The 19,279-nt window shown below is 35.8% G+C and overlaps 1 protein-coding gene across 1 annotated transcript; it reads right to left on the reverse strand.

Moving 5' to 3' along the window:
• Positions 1–1,533: 1,533 nt before the first annotated feature.
• LOC131852225 (aldo-keto reductase AKR2E4-like) lies at positions 1,534–17,438 on the reverse strand. The gene is made up of 7 exons (XM_059202869.1): positions 17,333–17,438; positions 7,390–7,482; positions 6,217–6,399; positions 5,386–5,502; positions 3,962–4,129; positions 2,529–2,729; positions 1,534–1,800 (listed from the first exon to the last, which is right to left on the reverse strand). Exons 1-7 carry the CDS (start codon positions 17,375–17,377, stop codon positions 1,576–1,578), a joined length of 1,032 nt encoding a protein of 343 aa, XP_059058852.1. The 5' UTR covers positions 17,378–17,438; the 3' UTR covers positions 1,534–1,575.
• Positions 17,439–19,279: the final 1,841 nt, after the last annotated feature.

Below are 19,279 nucleotides of genomic sequence, written 5' to 3' on the forward strand. Positions count from 1 at the left end.
AGCTAGGAACGTGTCTCATTTTAAACCAGGCTAATACACAATTCATAGTTTTATTTTCATTTAACTGAAATGTCTAACAATCTGATGTCCCTCCTTTAGTCATGGTTTGACGTTTTGGATGATCCTAATGCCTGAGGGCATTTGAATGATGAAATGGGATTTAAATTATAAGTGACAGAGGCATAACAACTCAATCCTCGAAAATAACAATATTGTCCTGTAGGTCTATGATTGAAGTTTATGTCAAATCTACCGTCAGTGCGAAGTGCTTTCGAGCTGACAAGAAACTCAGCTCTTATTGTTTTCATCATTTGAACATGTTTATGATAACTTATAACTTGTGTATATATTTACAATGAAAATTAATTTTTAATTTAAAAATTGGGATAATATTTGGAATTTATTAATTTCTTGTTGTACTCGCAACTTTGTCCGCGTGGAATATAACTTTATTTTTCTAAAATAAAAATTGCCTAAATTACTCCTTATTACATCAGCTACCTGCCAAAAAAAGTCCCGGGAAAATCGGTTCAGCCATTTCAGAGATTAGCCGGAACAAACAGACAGACAGACAAAAATTGTAAAACATGTTATTTAGGTGTATGTACCGTATTTATATTCATATGCATGTAGTAAAAAACGGTTATTTCAATATTACAAATAGACACTCCAATTTTATTTATACGTATAGATGTACAGATTTTCATCGTATGATGAACGCACCGATCACTAGATGGCGCTGCTACAAATGTACACCTCGATGACGTTTCGTTTTAATCCACACACATTACATCGACGTGTTGGGAAATTATATAAAAAACATAGGCTACCACACCTATGCTCTCGAGGAAGAGAAAAACTCCACTGTAATACGTGGCTTACCTAAGGAGCTGTGTACAGACTCCATACTTGAGAACCTTCAGTCCCAAAACTACCCTGCGCACTGGTACATCGCATGTACCAGTCGCGCTCACGCAACAAGACACTTATAGACCTTGTACTAATTCTCGACCTCTCTGCTGAAGGCAAATCGATTTTCGACATCAAAAGCGTTTGCCAATTATCATCTCTCTCCGTACAGACAATCATCCGTGCGCCTACGTACGCCCGGGCGCTCCACACCGGTGTCCCCGGTCGCCTCTACGATCAATCTCCGTCCTCCGATCGATCCCCCGTCCAATTCAACGGGGATCGATTTTACGACGGCCAACAACAGCGTGAAAAAAAAGCCGAGGTTCGAACATCCCTAATAATAGTGGTGCCCTTCAGTATACAAGAGTATGTAAAGTCGCCTTTTTCCGTCTGTCGGGATGCAATGCCGTTTACCATCAGCCGCTCCATAAGTTTGGTTTGGTTTGGAGTGCCATCTGTTCTCGACCTCACACACCTCATATCGTCCGGTGAAGCGATGTCAACGGGGATCCAACAGCATTAGTGGTGAGTAAAGTCGTAAAAAATTGGCTCTAATTATCATATCATTATATCATATCAATATTAATCGATTTAAAGGTAAATGATAAACACATTGTATTTTTATAGTGATTTATAAATTTACTTATATCAACTTCTAACGAACTAAGATTTCTTTGCAAAAGGATCTGGTATAGGATTTTCGATCTTCTCAAATGGGTAATAAGGGTGATTTTGCCAGAACGAAGGTAATGTGAAACGGACTCTACGGTCGAACCCATTTATCTGCTGAATCTCATTCTCTTGCAGCTTGAAATCAAAGACTTCTATGTTCTCCTTCAATCTCTTGATGTTTATTGTCTTTGGTATTGGTATTATTTTTTTGTCAACCTGGAAATATAGTAATAATAATAATAATAAACTTTTAAACTCATCCACGCTTCGCAAAGGCCCCCTAACGTATCATCCCCATAAAGGGAGATATACTAAACATATATAGAAATAATAATTATTATTTAAAAGAGCAACACGCAAGTTTCTTGCTCGTTCTTCTTGTGATGAGACAGCTTTCCGAACGAGCGGTAGATTAAAAAATGCAATGACTATTCAAAAGTGCTTCAATGTAAGTTTATTTGAATAAATTTTCTATTCTATATTCTATTCTAATAATAATAAACTTTTAAACTCATCCGCTTCGCAAAGGCCCCCTAACGTATCATCCCCATAAAGGGAGATATACAAAACATATATAGAAATATTAATAATATAATATAATAATGACCTATGCGTCTATTAGACAATTAATGTCGTATTGGCCCTTGAACAGGTTTTTTCGTGGCTGTATAAACCGATACGAGAACGGCATGGCCTATCACAGGGCCGACAAGGGAAACTATCGGCAGTAGTCTGTCCTGAGCTGCCTAGGTGGCGCTTCCGTCTCCTGTCAGCAAGTCTTTGAAGCCAGGCATCATTGCAAATAATAATAATAATCTCTAGATATGGGTTAAAACTGTGATCGGTTTAGGGATTGGGCTCCCTGTATACCAGTATACAATGAACAGTATAGATTTATAAGAGTTGTATAAAAAAAAAACAATTATCTCTATGGTCAAACTCACCATCCATCTCAGGACGACCTGCGGGGTTGTCTTTCCGTATTTCTGAGCAATCTCCACTAAAACGGGATCGTCCATCTTTGGACCAGGCAGGTCCATCCCGAAGCGCTTCACCAGGGAACCAAACGGGCTGTACCCCATGACAACCAGACCTTCAGCTTGGGCGTACGAAACTAAGTCGGTCTGGATAATTTGGGGGTTGATCTGTAAAAAATTAAATTATTTATTTTTGTTATACATCTATACATATAAAATTGGGGTGTCTGTTTGTAATATTGAAATAACCGATTTTACTACATGCATATGAATATAAATACGGTACATACACCAAAATAACATTTTTTACAATTTTTGTCTGTCTGTCTGTCTGTTCCGGCTAATCTCTGAAATGGCCAGAAACACCGTATAAAAAAAGTATCGTCAAAATCGGTCCAACCATTTCAGAGATTAGCCGAAACAGACAGACAGACAGACAAAAATTGTAAAAAATGTTATTTTGATGTATGTACCGTATTCATATTCATATGCATGTAGTAAAAAAACGGTTATTTCAATATTACAAACAGACACTCCAATTTTATTTATATGTATAGATTCTATTGATTCTATATTTTAATAAAATTGTATTATATATTCGTATCTCGTGACGGCGCCCCCTTCGACGAGGCGACCACATGCTCCGCATGCGTCGCATGACTGTTTCCGTCGCCCCTGTATGTACTCACCAGGGATGTTAAGTAGCTCCGTAACCATAACCGATACTATCGGATATCCGATATAAAAAATATCCGTAACCGTAACCGAATCAGAAATAAAAGTTTCTAATAATATCGGATAGGAGCGGAGCCTAATTGAGACACGTTGTGTAACAAGTTCGTATATTTTGTGTCTGTCGACTTTTAAGGCGTTACAGTTTGTGGTCGCGGATTCGATTCCTCCTACGATACAAACATTTGTTTTTATATGTTTGTTTGTGTATATCAGGGATGTTAGGGAGCTCCATAACCGAAACCATCGGATATCCGATCTGAGAAAATATCCATAACCGTAACCGAATCCGAAATAAAAGTTTCGGATAATATCGAATAGGATCGGAGCCTAATTGAGACACGTTGTGTAACCATTTTATTAGCTATTTGTATTTTACTTTTGAAATACCTTAAAAAATTAATATCCGTAACCGAAAATAATGGATAATCCAAAATAATTTCATATCCGCATCCGTATCCGTATCTGGTATAATAATCATTCCTATATCCGAAACCTATCCGTATCCGATATTTCATAACCATAACATCCCTGATCCAGACCCAAGTTAAGCTACCTAAAGCTTAGTGCACAAACATTTGTATTCTTAACTATGATTGTTTGTCTGGGTATTTTCTACGTAAAATCCGTATCCGAAATTTCATATTCATAACATCCTTGGTACTCACCTCAATTTGCAGGACAGCTGGCTTCATATCAGCTTCACTGATAACTCTCTTCACTTGTTCCTTGTTGAAGTTAGACAATCCTATAGTTTTGGCTAGACCTAGCCGCACGGCGTCTTCCATACCTCGCCACGTTTCCATAAAATCAACATCCGAGTATGAATAATCATCCTGATAAGGAAAAGTGAAATTACAGACAAGATTGAGGTCGAGAGTTTTGTAATATTGTCAGGTGCATGGACCTGTAGCACTGCGACCTACATAGATCTATTGTGCTCGCCCTTTTTCAGAGTTCGCTACCTAGACCCGTCAGGGACAAGAATTGAAGGATATTCTTAGGAACGATGGTTTTTATCTCCTCAAGATAGCGTGTATACTTTCCAAAGGAGATATTTCGTTTTTGCATAAGTGGGTTATAACCACATAGGATGTGTAGCGGCGTTTGCTCTTTAGCCTGCCAAAATCTGCAGATTTCTGTTGAGCATGCCCAGAGGCGGATCTACCTAAGAGCTTTTTGGGCTGCAGCCCAGGGACTCGTGAGGACAAAGGACCCCCAGCTCCCACTGAAAATAATAGGCGATATTTAGAATTAAAGAAAAATATAAAAAAACCTACCATAGGGTAGGCCGTTAGATCAATCAACTCATACATGTGCCCGTCTGTTGAACGGAACAGGAAATTCTCCGTTCCTTGTTTTTGGTCGGTGTATTTTGTAATATAATTTGGTAGGCCTGTAAATAGTTTTAGTCCAGGGCCCAACAATTTCACTATCCGCCCCTAAGCACGCCTAAGTTTGCCGTGTGTTCATTCAATTTGCAGTGTCCAGTGAGTACCCTAGTCATGATGCATATATTGTTTTTACTAAACTTAAGAAAAATATAAAAAAACCTACCACAGGGTAGGCCGTGAGATCAATCAACCCACACATGTGCTCGTCTGTTGAACGGAACAGGGACCGTTCTTTTTCCGTTTGTTTCTCCCTTAGGTAGGACCGTAAATAGTTTTAGTCCAGGGCCCAACAATTTCACTATCCGTCCCTAAGCACGCCTAAGTTTGCCGTGTGTTCATTCAATTTGCAGTGTCCAGTGAGGACCCTAGTCATGATGCATATACTGTTTTTACTAAACTTAAAAAAAATATAAAAAAACCTACCATAGGGTAGGCCGTGAGATCAATCAACCCATACATACGCCCGTCTGTTGAACGGAACAGGGACCGTTCTTTTTCCGTTCGTTTCTCCGTTGCTTGTTTTTGGTCATAGTTGAGTAATATAATTTGGTAGGCCTGTAAATAGTTTCAGTCCAGGGCCCAACAATTTCACTATCCGCCCCTAAGCACGCCTAAGTTTGCCGTGTGTTCATTCAATTTGCAGTGTCCAGTGAGGCCCCAGTCATGATGCATTGTTTTTACTAAACTTAACTACTTACATTAAGTCCCATCGGCCAGTGCATCAAATATAAATCCACGTAGTTCGTACCAAGTTTCTTCAGGGATTCCTTCAAAGCCTGCAAGACTTGATATCGTTCGTGATGTGTGTTCCATAACTGTAATAAATCATAATAATTATGACTGGAGAGAGATGCTGTTACTTTATTCTGGGGAGAAGGAGATAGTTAGTAATGTGAACTCATAACTCCAATGCTAGCAATGTACCATGTCAGGTAGTCCTCCACGCGGTTTCCCCTGGAAACCTGGTAAATTGCTATTTTTCGTTATCCTGACCTTCCATCCTGCTCATCTTATCATCCTCCACTGGTGCCCCGCCAGCGTAACCCGTTTGCAGAGGCGGGTGCACCATTCCATTATCATTGAAGAAACACTATTGTTGACTAACCTAACTTCATTATCATCTTATCATCCTCCACTGGTGCCCCGCCAGCGTACACCATTATCATTAAAGAAACACTATTGTTCTTGCCCCTCCGATCGATCTCCCGTCCAATTCAAACGTGTATCGGAATTACGACTGCCTGAGCCGAGGTTCAAACTCCTAGCGACACCTTTAGACTAAAGTCATATTCGTCAAGCAAAAATTGATTTTCAGCCGCTCCATAAGTCCTTCTTTTGGTTTGGACTGCCATCTGCACTCGCCCCCTATCGTTCGGAGCAGCACTAGAATAGTTCGGAAAAAAGCAAGAGATATTCCTCATAGCTTTGTACTATGAAGGTGTCGGAAGATATATCTCGAGATAGAACATATACTGAAGAACACCTACATCGAAATTTTACTGCGTGAACACACTTCTCTTAAACATTACCTTAGTGGTAAGAAAGAGTTCATCTCTGGTGACGGCGCCTTCTGCAATCTTCTTCTGCGTGGCTTCTCCTATTTCTTCCTCTGTGTTATATACAGAGGCGGTATCAAAGTGGCGATATCCAAGGTCGATAGCATTAAGAACTACATTGCACAACTGTTTGTCTATGGATTTTACAACTCCATTCTGTAAATATACATTTAACATTTTAAGACGGCCTCCGTTAGACCGTAACGGTCACACCGCTTTACTCCCCTCCGATCGATCCCCAGTCTAATTCAAACGGGGATCGAAATTACGACGGCCTAAGACGAGGTTCGAACCCCTAGCGGTGCCCTCAGACTAAAGTCGTATCTGTCAGGCGGGAGTTAGCTTTCAGCCGCTCCATAAGTCCTTCTTTTAGTTTGGAGTACCATCTGCACTCGCCTGTTATCGACTGGTGAAGCTGTAAAGGCCAGCTGCGGCCAACAGCATTAGAGTAGTCCTAAAAAAAAACCGCTTTAGGGAGGATCGCGGGTTGGCGCAAACATTTTGTATTCAGGTTCATTGTTTGTATAGTTCTGGGTGTTTTTTATGTATATTATCACATTTGTATGTATTTAAAATATATATATGTCATAGAGGACAAACGGCTCTCATGTTAGTAAGTGATTACCGCCGCCCATGAGCACCCGCAACACCAGAGCAATTCCAAGAACGTTACTGGCTCTTGAAGGTTTTATCAATTCGGAAATATTTTTGTTGGAAGGTGGTTGAAAATCAAAGTAATATTCATAGTTACAGATACCACAACGTCTTTTGGATAAACTAGTAATTAACACGTTAACGACCGCATACCCACCGGTGGGTCACTCCGCAACGAAAATTTACACGTTGGGATCAGATCACCCGTGGGCACTTTAATTGAAACAAATCTAGGGGTTAAATAATGTCTACCTCAAATTATTGTTGTTATTGTCACTATATGCATATTTAAATAATATACGTAATTAATAATAAAAAATGCCGTTCACAGGAACTAAGATTAGAAATAAGATTTTTCAATGTGTTCTTCCACGTGTTAACACGAAAATTCATGGTAGATCAAAATGGTGGTAGAATCAAAAATATGACTATTCTAAAGTGCTTGTAATGAGTTTATGTGAATAAAGATTATTTCTATTTCTATTTCATTACTTGATCGAATCCCAAGAAAGTCCCCAGCGCAATCGCTGGTATCTCCCGTCTATTGTTGAGAAGTAATTTTGGCACGTCTACTGCTGTCGCCATCTGCAATGAAAATTTATTTATTTCCACACTTACAGCTATTCTTGTAGGTCTTAGCCTAATATTTTTTTAATTTCCTTATTTATTTCCACACTTACAGCTTAATAGCTGAAAAATGTTTGCTACACTATTGTGTTAGCTTCAATACATAAAGAACACTCAGTTGACTAATTTGTTACTTACATTTCAAATTTAAAACCATAGTGAGTCACGTGATGTTGGTGGCGTCACGATTATGCCACCACCAATAGGAATAGAGATAAAGAGGCCGGGAACAAGGAGGGGGCGGGCTGCTCTCACTCTGTTCGAGGCGACCGAGACGACCACACGTGAATGTACAGCGACGCAATTTATGTGGAGTGTAATTTGAAAAAGGAATAAAATAAAAGTACTGCTGCATCGACGTATCATTTCTGAAACTTCCCAATAATTTGCAGATCTCAATACAATAGTGCACCAAACGTTTTTTTAAATTAATTATAGCATATCATCATCATTACATAGTATAAAACAAAGTGTATGTAGGTTTAAATCTTTAAAACTACGCAATGGATTTTGAAGCAGCTTTTTAATCGATAGAGTGATTCAAGAAGGTTTATATATATATACTCTTAATACACGATTAGGGGTGGTAGAGGATTGTTAGCGATGGGAACTAGTAACTCCCATTGTTAACAACGTACCATGTTAGGTCGACCTCCACGCGTTTCCCCCTGGAAACCATCGTGACAAATTCCTGGTGAATTTATCACGATGGGCTAACTGACCTGACCTCATGCTCAACTTGTCATCCTCCACTGGTGCCCTGCCAGCGTAAACCGTTAGCGCAGGCGGGTGCACCATTCCATTATCATACACTAAAAAAAATAGTGAACTTCAGAGGACAAGAAAATAGGTCTATTTGCTACGCTGTGTGGTTTAGGACACGCAGTGCTCTTGTGACCGGTGCTTTGCCTAGTAGTTCTGTAGTTCTGCGCAGCACATCCAGCAGTTGCGGTTGACGATAATACCATACATTTTTTTTCCAAATATTGGTTTTACAGTTTATTTTTTTATACGGATATATATTTGGATTTAAAATTCTTATTCACTAATTCAATTTGAGTATTTAATTGAATTAGTGCTAATTGGTAGTTTGTATTCACACACTTAAACTTAAAAATGTAAAGTAATAATAAAATTATTTAAAAGAGCAACACGCAAGTTTCTTGCTCGTTCTTCTTGTGATGAGACAGCTTTCCGAACGAGCGGTAGATTAAAAAACATGTAATGACTATTCAAAAGTGCTTCAATGTAAGTTTATTTGAATAAATGATTTTCTATTCTATTCTAAGGCACCTCCGCTGCGATTTGATACAGAGGAAGTTTTTAATAGAAATTTTCACTGTAGGGTATATATATTATATTATACATATTTTCATAATTATACATACACTTTACATAAAATATTATATTAATGTATGTAATAAATTTAATATTTAAATATAAAATTTAATAATAAAATGTTCTCGCATGTATGTTCGATTCATATATATATATATCGAAAAATTAACACAGCGCCATCTAGCCCCAAGCTAAGCAGAACTTGAATTACGGATACTAGCCAACTAATACAAATACTTACATAGATTTTTTTAAATTCATAGAAAACACCCAGACCGATAGTGATAGAATTGAACCCGTGACTATCGTAAAACGGTGTACTAAACCGCTAGACCACCGAGGCCGTCCAAAAATATTAAATTCAAAATATCTTTATTCGTATAGGTATTTTACAGACTCTTATGATATGTCAGATCTACCATCACTTCGAAATGATTTCTTTAGAATAGCATAGAATAGAATAGAATAGAAAATCATTTATTCTATTATGGGTATAATTTAAGCAGATAATTTGAACAGTCATAGCAAAGTTATTTTTTTAATCTACGCGCTCATTCTAACTATTACACAACATATAAGAAAGCAATCTTTCTTTTAAATAATCCTTGGTTCACATTTTACAATCGAAACTGTGAATACAAACTTCCTAATTTATTAATCAAATATAAAAACATTAATTATTTAAACGATCATGATCGCATCAAAAACATAAATATCAAATGATAGCCAAGTTCAATATTATGATACATGCCTTGATTGTTATTTTCAACGACAAAGGAATAGATTTTGAGTTATGAAACTCAGGACAATTCCAAATGGTTCGTGTAAAATCTACACACGTTGCTGTCAACAGTTCTCTTACTTGAACTTGGCTTTGACACGCCGGCGCGTGAATACATTTCTAGACCAATGACAAGCAGAACTCGTTCACAACGTATGACGGATGATTTCGGATGAAGGGAATACAAACTTGTATTCTATTCTATTGGACCAAAATTATAATAATAATAATAGAAATAAAGGGGCCGAGTCGCTATAAATAGGCGTGTGACTAAATATTACACAACACACAAAGCAATCTTATCAAAAAAGGTTATTACACTATCATTGTTTGTCTACTCCAATTTCTTTATTACATTATACGATTAAAATACACGAATATTTTTATCTCATTTTTACAATGAAAGCGTTTATTAACCCCTACCGAATAGGGTTAATAATAATTCTAATAATCTCAGGACAATTCAGACACGTGCTGCGATTATCATACACGACAATGTACCTGTCCCGTCTACATTACATCACAGGAATGATTCGATTATATACCTTCATTATTATGACATTGAGTAATGACGCAGCAGTCGAGTCACAACGCGAGTTTCAAAGCGTTTGTCCCTGGTCTCCACCGACTTGCTGACCCACCTTCATTTGCTTCAACTGCTGGATTAAAACAGTTTTGTATATCGGCGCTACCGTGGTAGATTGCCGTCTTCAGTGCCATGATCACACAGACAATACTAACATATATTATATGTATGTTAGTCTATAAGGTATTTATAATATGGGCCTAGTTGCCTGAAGTAAATGAATAAATAAAATAAATAAAAATTCACACAGCGCCATCTAGACCCAAGTCAACAAGTTAAACATCTTGTAGATGACCGGTGACCTCAGCATTTGTGCGCCGGCGCGTGATTTTTTCATACATTTCTAGTACTAGAATGACCAGAACGACGTTCAACAACGATACTCTCTCATGACCTCGCGGCGCACGCGAATAGAAAATATGTTTTTTCTCTCTCAGCATAACGGTGGTCACTGGTGTTTTTTATATATAAAAGATTTAGATGTTTTTCTTATTCTTAAAGCCGACGAAAAATTTGCCAATTTCATATTAAGTACCAAATATTCAGTTCAGCGTGTCACGTTGTCCGCCACCGGTCACTAGATGGCGCTGTCACAAATGTACACCTCGATGACGTTTCGTTTTGGTCCACACACATTACTGTGTCCTCAAAAATGGTTACAAGGGTTGAAGGACCATTTGTTAGTGTTACTAACAGGTATTTTTGCAATGTAAATCGTTTTTTTTTTGTGATTTACATCAATAGAGAATAAAAAAATTCATGTTTTTTGTGGCGAATAATAACCCATCTACATATATATATAACGCGAAAGTTTGTGAGTATGTATGGAGTAATGTAATCCTTACTAATATTATAAATGCTTTAAGTAACTCTGTCTGTCTATATTCTAATCTTATGTCTGTCTCGCTTTCACGCCAAAATACTGAACCGATTTAAATGAAATTTAGTACGCAGACATTTTAGACGCCGAACATAAATCATATTTTTTAATGCGTAAAAAGGGTTGTAAGGGGTTCAAAATGGAAATACAAGGTTATCTTTATGCGGTTGAATCCTTATTCGTCATCTTTTCATTTCACTAGCTAACAACCAATCAACACATCGCGTGCGTTTGCGCCATTCGATCTTTTCATTTCACTAGCTAACAACCAATCAACTCATCGCGTGCGTTTGCGCCAATAAGGTATCCATCACAGAGAACAAAACCACAGATAACATAATGTAAAACGAAAGATCTTGCCGGAAACATGACGTTGACGTTTAGTGAAAATATTGTTTTTTGACACTTTTTTATGATAAAATAATATATCGTGTGTATGTGTTTTTTCTATTAAACCTGAAATTGGCCGATTGCGAGACAAATTTGGCGATTTTTTTTATTAATTTGTTTTACGGCTCTGGATACAAGCCCAGTTTAGCCCAACTTAAAGTTTTACAATATAAATTACAAAAATTAAAGTCAATGTCCAATGTTAAATAATAATAAATGTCAAACATTGTTTCCCTGTTCTGAACAACTTAAAAAAAAACTTAATAACAATCACATTTTTCTTCAAATTTTATTATTTACATTTTTTAAAGAATGTTGTGGTGTGGCACTATCCGAAATTAAATTATTTACCCATTTTTGTAGGTTATACAGAAATAATGTGTGGGTGTTTATTTAAAAAGCATTAACACAAAATTAATAAAGTATAGGTATTAATAAATATATGGTTGTTGTATCAAAATAGAATTTTCTTATTTTTCACTAAAATAAAAACTAACTGTCTTTTTTATAAAATAAATGACCTTTTCATTGTGCCATATATTATGGAACTATTTAAATTATTTAGCTGATTGTAAGAACCAAAATGTTGGTATATATAGATTAAATAATAGTAGATTAATACTGTAAAATTATTATTTGTACGGAAACGATAAAAATATATTTTTGTGCTGCGACAAAAACTAATATTATAAATGTGAAAGTAACTCTGTCTGTCTGTCTCGCTTTCACGCCAAAACTACTGAACCAATTTAAATGAAATTTGGTACACAGATAGTCTAGACCCTGAGAAAGGACATAGGCTACTTTTTAATGCGAAAAAAGGGTTGTAAGGGGTTTAAAGGTGGGGTGAAAGATTGTATGGAAGAATCGTCATTTTTGAAGCTAGAAGCTTGAAACTTATTGTTGAGACTGTTGATTAAATATAAATAAAAATGACATTCAATGTTTGTAAAAAATTCCCTTAAGGGGTAAAATAAAATAGGGGATGCAAGTTTTTATGTAAACACGTCATTTTTGAAGCTAGAAGCTTGAAACTTATTGTTGAGACTGTTGATTAAATATAAATACATATGACATTCATTGTTTGTAAAAAAATACCCGGGGGTAAAATAAAATAGGGGATGCATATTTTTATGTAAATTCGACATTTTTGAATAGAAGCTTGAAACTTATTGTTGAGACTGTTGATTAAATATAAATACATATGACATTCATTGTTTCTAAAAAAATACCCTTAAGGGGGTAAAATAAAATAGGGGATGCATATTTTTATGTAAATTCGACATTTTTGAAGCTAGAAGCTTGAAACTTATTGTTGAGACTGTTGATTAAATATAAATACATATGACATTCATTGTTTCTAAAAAAATACCCTTAAGGGGGTAAAATAAAATAGGGGATGCAAGTTTTTATGTAAACACGTCATTTTTGAAGCTAGAAGCTTAAACTTATTGTTGAGACTGTTGATTAAATATAAATACATATGAAATTCATTGTTTGTAAAAAAATTACCCTTAACGGGGGTAAAATAAAATAGGGGATGCAAGTTTTTATGTAAATTCGTCATTTTTGAAGCTAGAAGCACTTATTTTTGAGGCTGTGGATTAAATATAAATAAATATGACATTCATTGTTTGTAAAAAAATTACCCTTAAGGGGGTAAAATAAAATAGGGGATGATAGTTATTATGTAAATTCCTAATTTTTGAAACAAGAACGATGATACTATTTTCATTGGTTCTTTTGGGGTAGATTTTTAAATACCCCACTAATGTTATAACTGTGAAAGTAACTCTGTTTGTCTTTCTGTCAGTCTTACGCTCCAAAACAAAATAAAAATTTAAATGAAATTTGGTACACAGTTAGTTTACACCCGGACAAAGAATATAGGGTACTTTTGAATGTGAAAAAAGGATTGTATTTGCAATGGTACGCTGTATGGAAGAATCGTCATTTTTTAAAACTAGAAGTTTGAGACTCATTTTTAGACATTCAATGTTTGTAAAATTTTTACTCTTAGGGGGAGGGGGGATAGTAAAATAAAATAGGGAATGAAAGTTATTGTGGAAATTTGCTGTTTGTGTGGTTGTGGAAGTTCGATTAAACTTTTTTCTTTGTCTTTTTAGAGTTAGTTTATTAAATACCCTACTGATATTATACATGTGAAAGTAACTTTGTCTGTCTGTTTGTCTCGCTTACACGCCAAAAATATTGAACCGATTTAAATTGAAATTTGAAACATACATAGATAGACTAGATCCTGAGAAAGGACATAATTCACCAGGTTACTTTTTAATGTGAAAAAGGGTTGCAAGAGGATTGAAAGGGTAGATCCAAGGTCATATAGATGTATCGTCATGTTTAAAGCTAGAAGCTTGAAATTTATTTTTTAGCCTATTGATTAAATATTTATTTTTATTTTTTATCATTTTTTAAGCTAAAATGATGAAACTTATTTATTTGACTTATATTGTGTTAATTGAGTTAAATATTTTTTCATTATTTACGCGGACGAAGTCGCGGGTACAGCTAGTATGTTAAATATTTATTGAGCAAAGTCTATTACTCACTAAACGATTACTTGAATGACGAGCGTGCATGGCAATAGTTGTTCATGCACTAAACATAGACACCTACATGTAAGCAAACTGACTTTTTAAAAAAATAAAAATTCGGTTAAGTTTTTTGCCTTCTCAATTGAACTGGATGGAAGTGAAAAATATTAATTCAATAAAATTTACGTTCATAAGCGGCTAAAATAATAATAATCTTTATTAGTCTCAAAAACTAATATAATTGCTGCTTATATAATCATCATCATCATCATCTCAGCCCGGAAGACGTCCACTGCTGGATATAGGCCTCCCCCAAAGATCTCCACGACGATCGGTCCTGCGCTGCTCGCATCCAATGCTTATATAATAATAAAATTTAAATGTAATAAATGAGACAAAACGGTCTACAACACAGAGGGGGCAGTGAGTCCACCCTCTCTGCTATTCTGTTATAGCCTTTATCAGTAAACAAGCTGACTCTGCAAACTCTGTTCCGCCTCAAGATTAAATATGTCAAAGGTTTTTTTGAAGTTTAGTTACGCAATAAATTTTTGAACGCACCCTGTTTGACAGGTATCAGCAGTTTGTATGGAAAAATATAATTGTTGTTTTTACTATTTTACATGCAATTTCTTCATATTTCATCACCGTATAAACTTTCCCTGGACTTCCACGGATACTTCAAGACTAAAATTAGCCAAATCGGTTCAGCGGTTCTCGAGTTTTAGCGAGTCTAATGAACAGCAATTCATTTTTATATATATAGTTTTAACATGCAAATTCTTCATATTTCATCACCGTATAAACTTTCTGGACTTCCACGGATACTTCAAGACTAAAATTAGGAAATCGGTTCAGCGGTTCTCGAGTTTTAGCGAGTCTAATGAACAGCAATTCATTTTTATATATATAGTTTTAACATGCAAATTCTTCATATTTCATCACCGTATAAACTTTCCCTGGACTTCCACGGATACTTCAAGACTAAAATTATCCAAATCGGTTCAGCGGTTCTCGAGTTTTAGCAAGACTAATGAACAGCAATTCATTTTTATATATATATAACATGCAAATTCTTCATATTTCATCACCGTATAAACTTTCCCTGGACTTCCACGGATACTTCAAGACTAAAATTAGCCAAATCGGTTCAGCGGTTCTCGAGTTTTAGCGAGTCTAATGAACAGCAATTCATTTTTATATATAGTATTGTAGATTAACACTTCAGACACTGTTGCTAAGGCAATTTGTTCACTTGTGAGGTAATGGAGCAATTCGTTTTAGGGTACAATGGGAATGGACTACTTTTAGAATGTACAAACGTCCCTAAACTTTAAAAGAAATAAATAGATACAATAACAGATCGACAATGTGTTCAAATTCAAATTCAAAATATCTTTATTCATGTAGGTCTATTACAGACTCTTATGATATGTCAAATCTACCGTCATTTCGGAATGATATCGAGATGAGAAGAACTGACAAGAAACTCAGCTCGTATTTTTTTCAAATAATAGTGGAACATGTTTATAATAATACACAGTCATTAAAATTCAAATTTGGGAGAATAGAGTGCCCACCAGTATATGCTATCGCAAAGAACAAAAAATATAATCAGTGTTCGCAACCTGAACAGACCAGTCCCCACAAGCAGCACCCGTTAACGAGTATGACGGATGAGCCAGCCATCATTGCACTCAACCATATTTGAGGGAGCACATCGACCCGGCCCACCACGCCGCCACAAGTTTGAACTTTATAGCGAGCATGACTGTTTCAGGTTACTCCACTACGTCAATTATATTATTTACAGCAATATGTTCTAATGTGTGTACATGAATAAATTATATTGATTTGATTTTAAACGAATGTGATATACTCAAGGGTGGATCCAGCTTTGGCGCCAGGAGGGGGTCACATAGTCGTTGTCAAGTCAAGAACTTATAATTTAATTTTGATAACAATAGATACAAATAAAAAGTAGTTATTTTATTAATGTACGTGAATTTTTGTACTTAAAAATATTAATAAAATCTGTAAGTTGACAAGATATATAAATAGAATCATTATGTTCAATTAGTCCACCTAAGTTCTAGGCTCAGAGGGGGGTCATGACCCCCATGACCCCCCGGGATACACCGTTGGATATACTGAAGTAACATTAAAATACGGCGGGAATTATTAGTAATGGGAACAGTAGCCCCAATGCTAATAATTTATCACGTTAATATACGCCCCCCCCCCTCGGACACCATCGTGGTTTTCGTACGATAATGGAAACACTCGCCTGCGCTAACGGTTTGCTGGAGGGGCACCAGTGGAATGATAAGATGAAATTTATATCGTGACAAATTAGAATTTATCTGATGGTACGCGCCCGTGGAGGTCCCTGACCCCATGAGTCCACATTACTAACAAACCATCACGTTGGTTTTTTTTTTAATGGATTGATAATGGAATGGTGCACCCGCCTCCGCTAACGGTTTACGCTGGCGGGGCACCAGTGGTTGTTGATCAGTTGAGCATGGAAAGGTCATGCCATAATGACAAATTCACCAGGAATTTAACACGATGGTTTCCAGGGGGAACCGCGTGGAGGTCGACCTGACATGGTACATTGCTAGCAATGAACCATCGTGGTTCGTTCCTAGTGAATTCGTCACGATGGGCTAACTGGCCTAACTTCATGCTCATCCTATCATCCTCCACTGGTGCCCCGCCAGCGTAAACCGTTAGCGCAGGCGGGTGCATTATATCATTAACATCTTTAAAAAAAAACATTAAAATACGTGATAAATATTAAAACTTACTTGAGTAATTTGATTTTGAAATAATGTTATTTTATTTATTTATATATTCATAACTCTTTATTGCACCTTTAATGCACCATAAAAAATACAAAAAAAAAAACAATATTCATAGTATACAAAAGCGAAATGTTAATAATAATAATAATAATCTCCTCTCCTTAAGAGGGGAGATGCGAATTTTTGGAAAAAAAAAATATTATCTTTATTTGTCTCAAACAAAAACTTTTCACACAATACAACTGTTGCACATACAGTAATATAATTTAAAACTAATGAATGAGACAAAACGGTCTATAACTCAGTGAGGGCAGTGAGTCCACCCTCTCTGCTATTCTGTTATAGCCTTTATCAGTAAATTAATACAATATGAGATCAACCACGACGATAGCATATTAAGTTCTAACTACAACTAACAAAGTAAAATTAAATATACTGATGTATAGAAAATATTTGATATATAAAACTTACTTGAGTACAAATTAATAAGAAGAGAACACGAGCGTCCACCGACATGGCTACGAAGTGTACTAAGACAATTACGCTTATGAATTTAAATTAACAATGCTGGCCTGTCAATTAAGATTATTTCTACTTAAGCCTACGATTGGAGAGTGGAATATATTGGTTGCAGGCCCGCCATTTTGTTTATTTGTAAAACAGGACCTCTATTCAGCAGACGGTTTAGTTAGACCTTTATGATTTACTAGCTGTTCCCGCGACTTCGTCCGCGTGAAATTTAACTTTATATTTCTAAAATAAAAGTAGCCTAAAGGACTAAAAATTGTTTTGTTCGTCTTAATTTATTCGTTCCATTAGGAACTGATAGGTTCAAACTAATACATTTACATCCTGTATCATCCCTTCTTTTATCCCCATGGGGGTTGAATTTATCAAAATCCTATTTAAGCGAACGTTTTCATCATAGTAGCTCCAATCTTTAATTTCAGTTCAATCAGTCGAAAATCTAAGAAGATTCATAGAAACATTCATCCCCTATTTTATCCCCTTAGGGGTGGAATTTATCAAAATCCTTTATTAGGGGATGCCTACGTCATAGTAGCTTTATGCATGCAAAGTCTCAGCCCGATCGGTTCAAAATTGACAAAATTTTATACAAATTTTCATCCCCTACTTAACCCCTGGAGGGTAGAATTAATCAAAATCCTTTCTTAGCGGATGTCTACGTCATAACATCTACCTGCATGCCAAATTTCATCCCGATCCGTCCAGTGATTTAGGTTGTGCGTTGATAGATCACTATGTCAGTCAGTCACCTTTGAGTTATATATACTTAGATAACGGTCGAAATTTGATCACCAATAGAAGGTCGTAACGCTTCCAGTAGCGGTGGTCAGGTTTCCGAACTGAATATTTGTGGTCTCACACATGATTATGGTAGCGGAATTAAACAAAATAGTATAAATACATTCAGTAATGTATATAATATTATATTATCTGTGGTAATGGTATCTACAAGTTCTACATTAACTGCCTTTATACGACACATTCATTCAAGCGCGCAGGCATCCCATAAGAAAGTATTTTGATAAATTCTAGGGGATAATATAACGCAAGCGAAGCCGCGGGCAAAAGCTAGTTGAATATATGTATTTAGCATTGTAGTTTTAAATATAAACATCGTTATATTTGTAAAGTAGAAATAGAAATAGAAATAGAAATAATCTTTATTCAAATAAACTCATTTCAAGCACTTTTGAATAGTCATATTTTGATTCTACCACATTCATTCATCACAAGAAGAATGCAAGATTCATGATTTTTTATATTCTTAATTCAAGTAGCAATGTCAAGGCTGAGCTTGTGTTATGGGTTTTTCTATAAAAACATTATTATCGTTAAGATTCTTCAACTGATATATAAATAATAATAATAATAAATAACCCTGGACAATTAACACAGCACCATCTAGTCCCACGGTAAGCTGAGCTTGTGTTATGGGTACTGGACAACTGATATAAATACTTACATTTTTTTTTGTAAATACATACAGCACCGAGACCCATACAAACAATCATAATCTTGAATACAAAAGCTTACACTAGAGATGAAACGGATTTGGCCGGATACCGTATACCGGATATTCGGCCAACCATGTGACCGACGAACTTAGCTAACTAATAAATTCATTTTCTTTCTATAACAGTCATTTACTATTGAGTGATTAAAAATTTAAAACTAAAATTAATTTTATTCCTTATGTAATACTAAGACTAACTAACTAAATAAAGCAAATAATTACTTAAAAAAAATAATTATACCCAGATTTTTTTTAATTCAGCCGGATAGAATTAAGTCCATCTGATAGGCTGGATATCAGTTTCATCTCTAGCTTACACCGTGCGAGGAATCAAACCTGCGACCATCCTAACTAAACCGATAATGCTAGACCATTGA

This window comes from Achroia grisella, unplaced genomic scaffold (assembly GCF_030625045.1).
Source record: "Achroia grisella isolate CSIRO2021 unplaced genomic scaffold, CSIRO_AGI_Agris_v1 utg841, whole genome shotgun sequence".
Classification (NCBI taxonomy): domain Eukaryota; kingdom Metazoa; phylum Arthropoda; class Insecta; order Lepidoptera; family Pyralidae; genus Achroia; species Achroia grisella.

Coding starts and splice junctions, on each gene's coding strand:
- LOC131852225 (XM_059202869.1), bottom strand. CDS start 17,377: ATGTCGGTGGACGCTCGTGTTCTCTTCTTATTAATTTGTACTCAA. Junction 4,130..5,385: donor ACTGGCCGATGGGACTTAAT/GTAAGTAGTTAA, acceptor TTTCCTTATCAG/GATGATTATTCATACTCGGA. Junction 2,730..3,961: donor CAGCTGTCCTGCAAATTGAG/GTGAGTACCAAG, acceptor AATTTTTTACAG/ATCAACCCCCAAATTATCCA.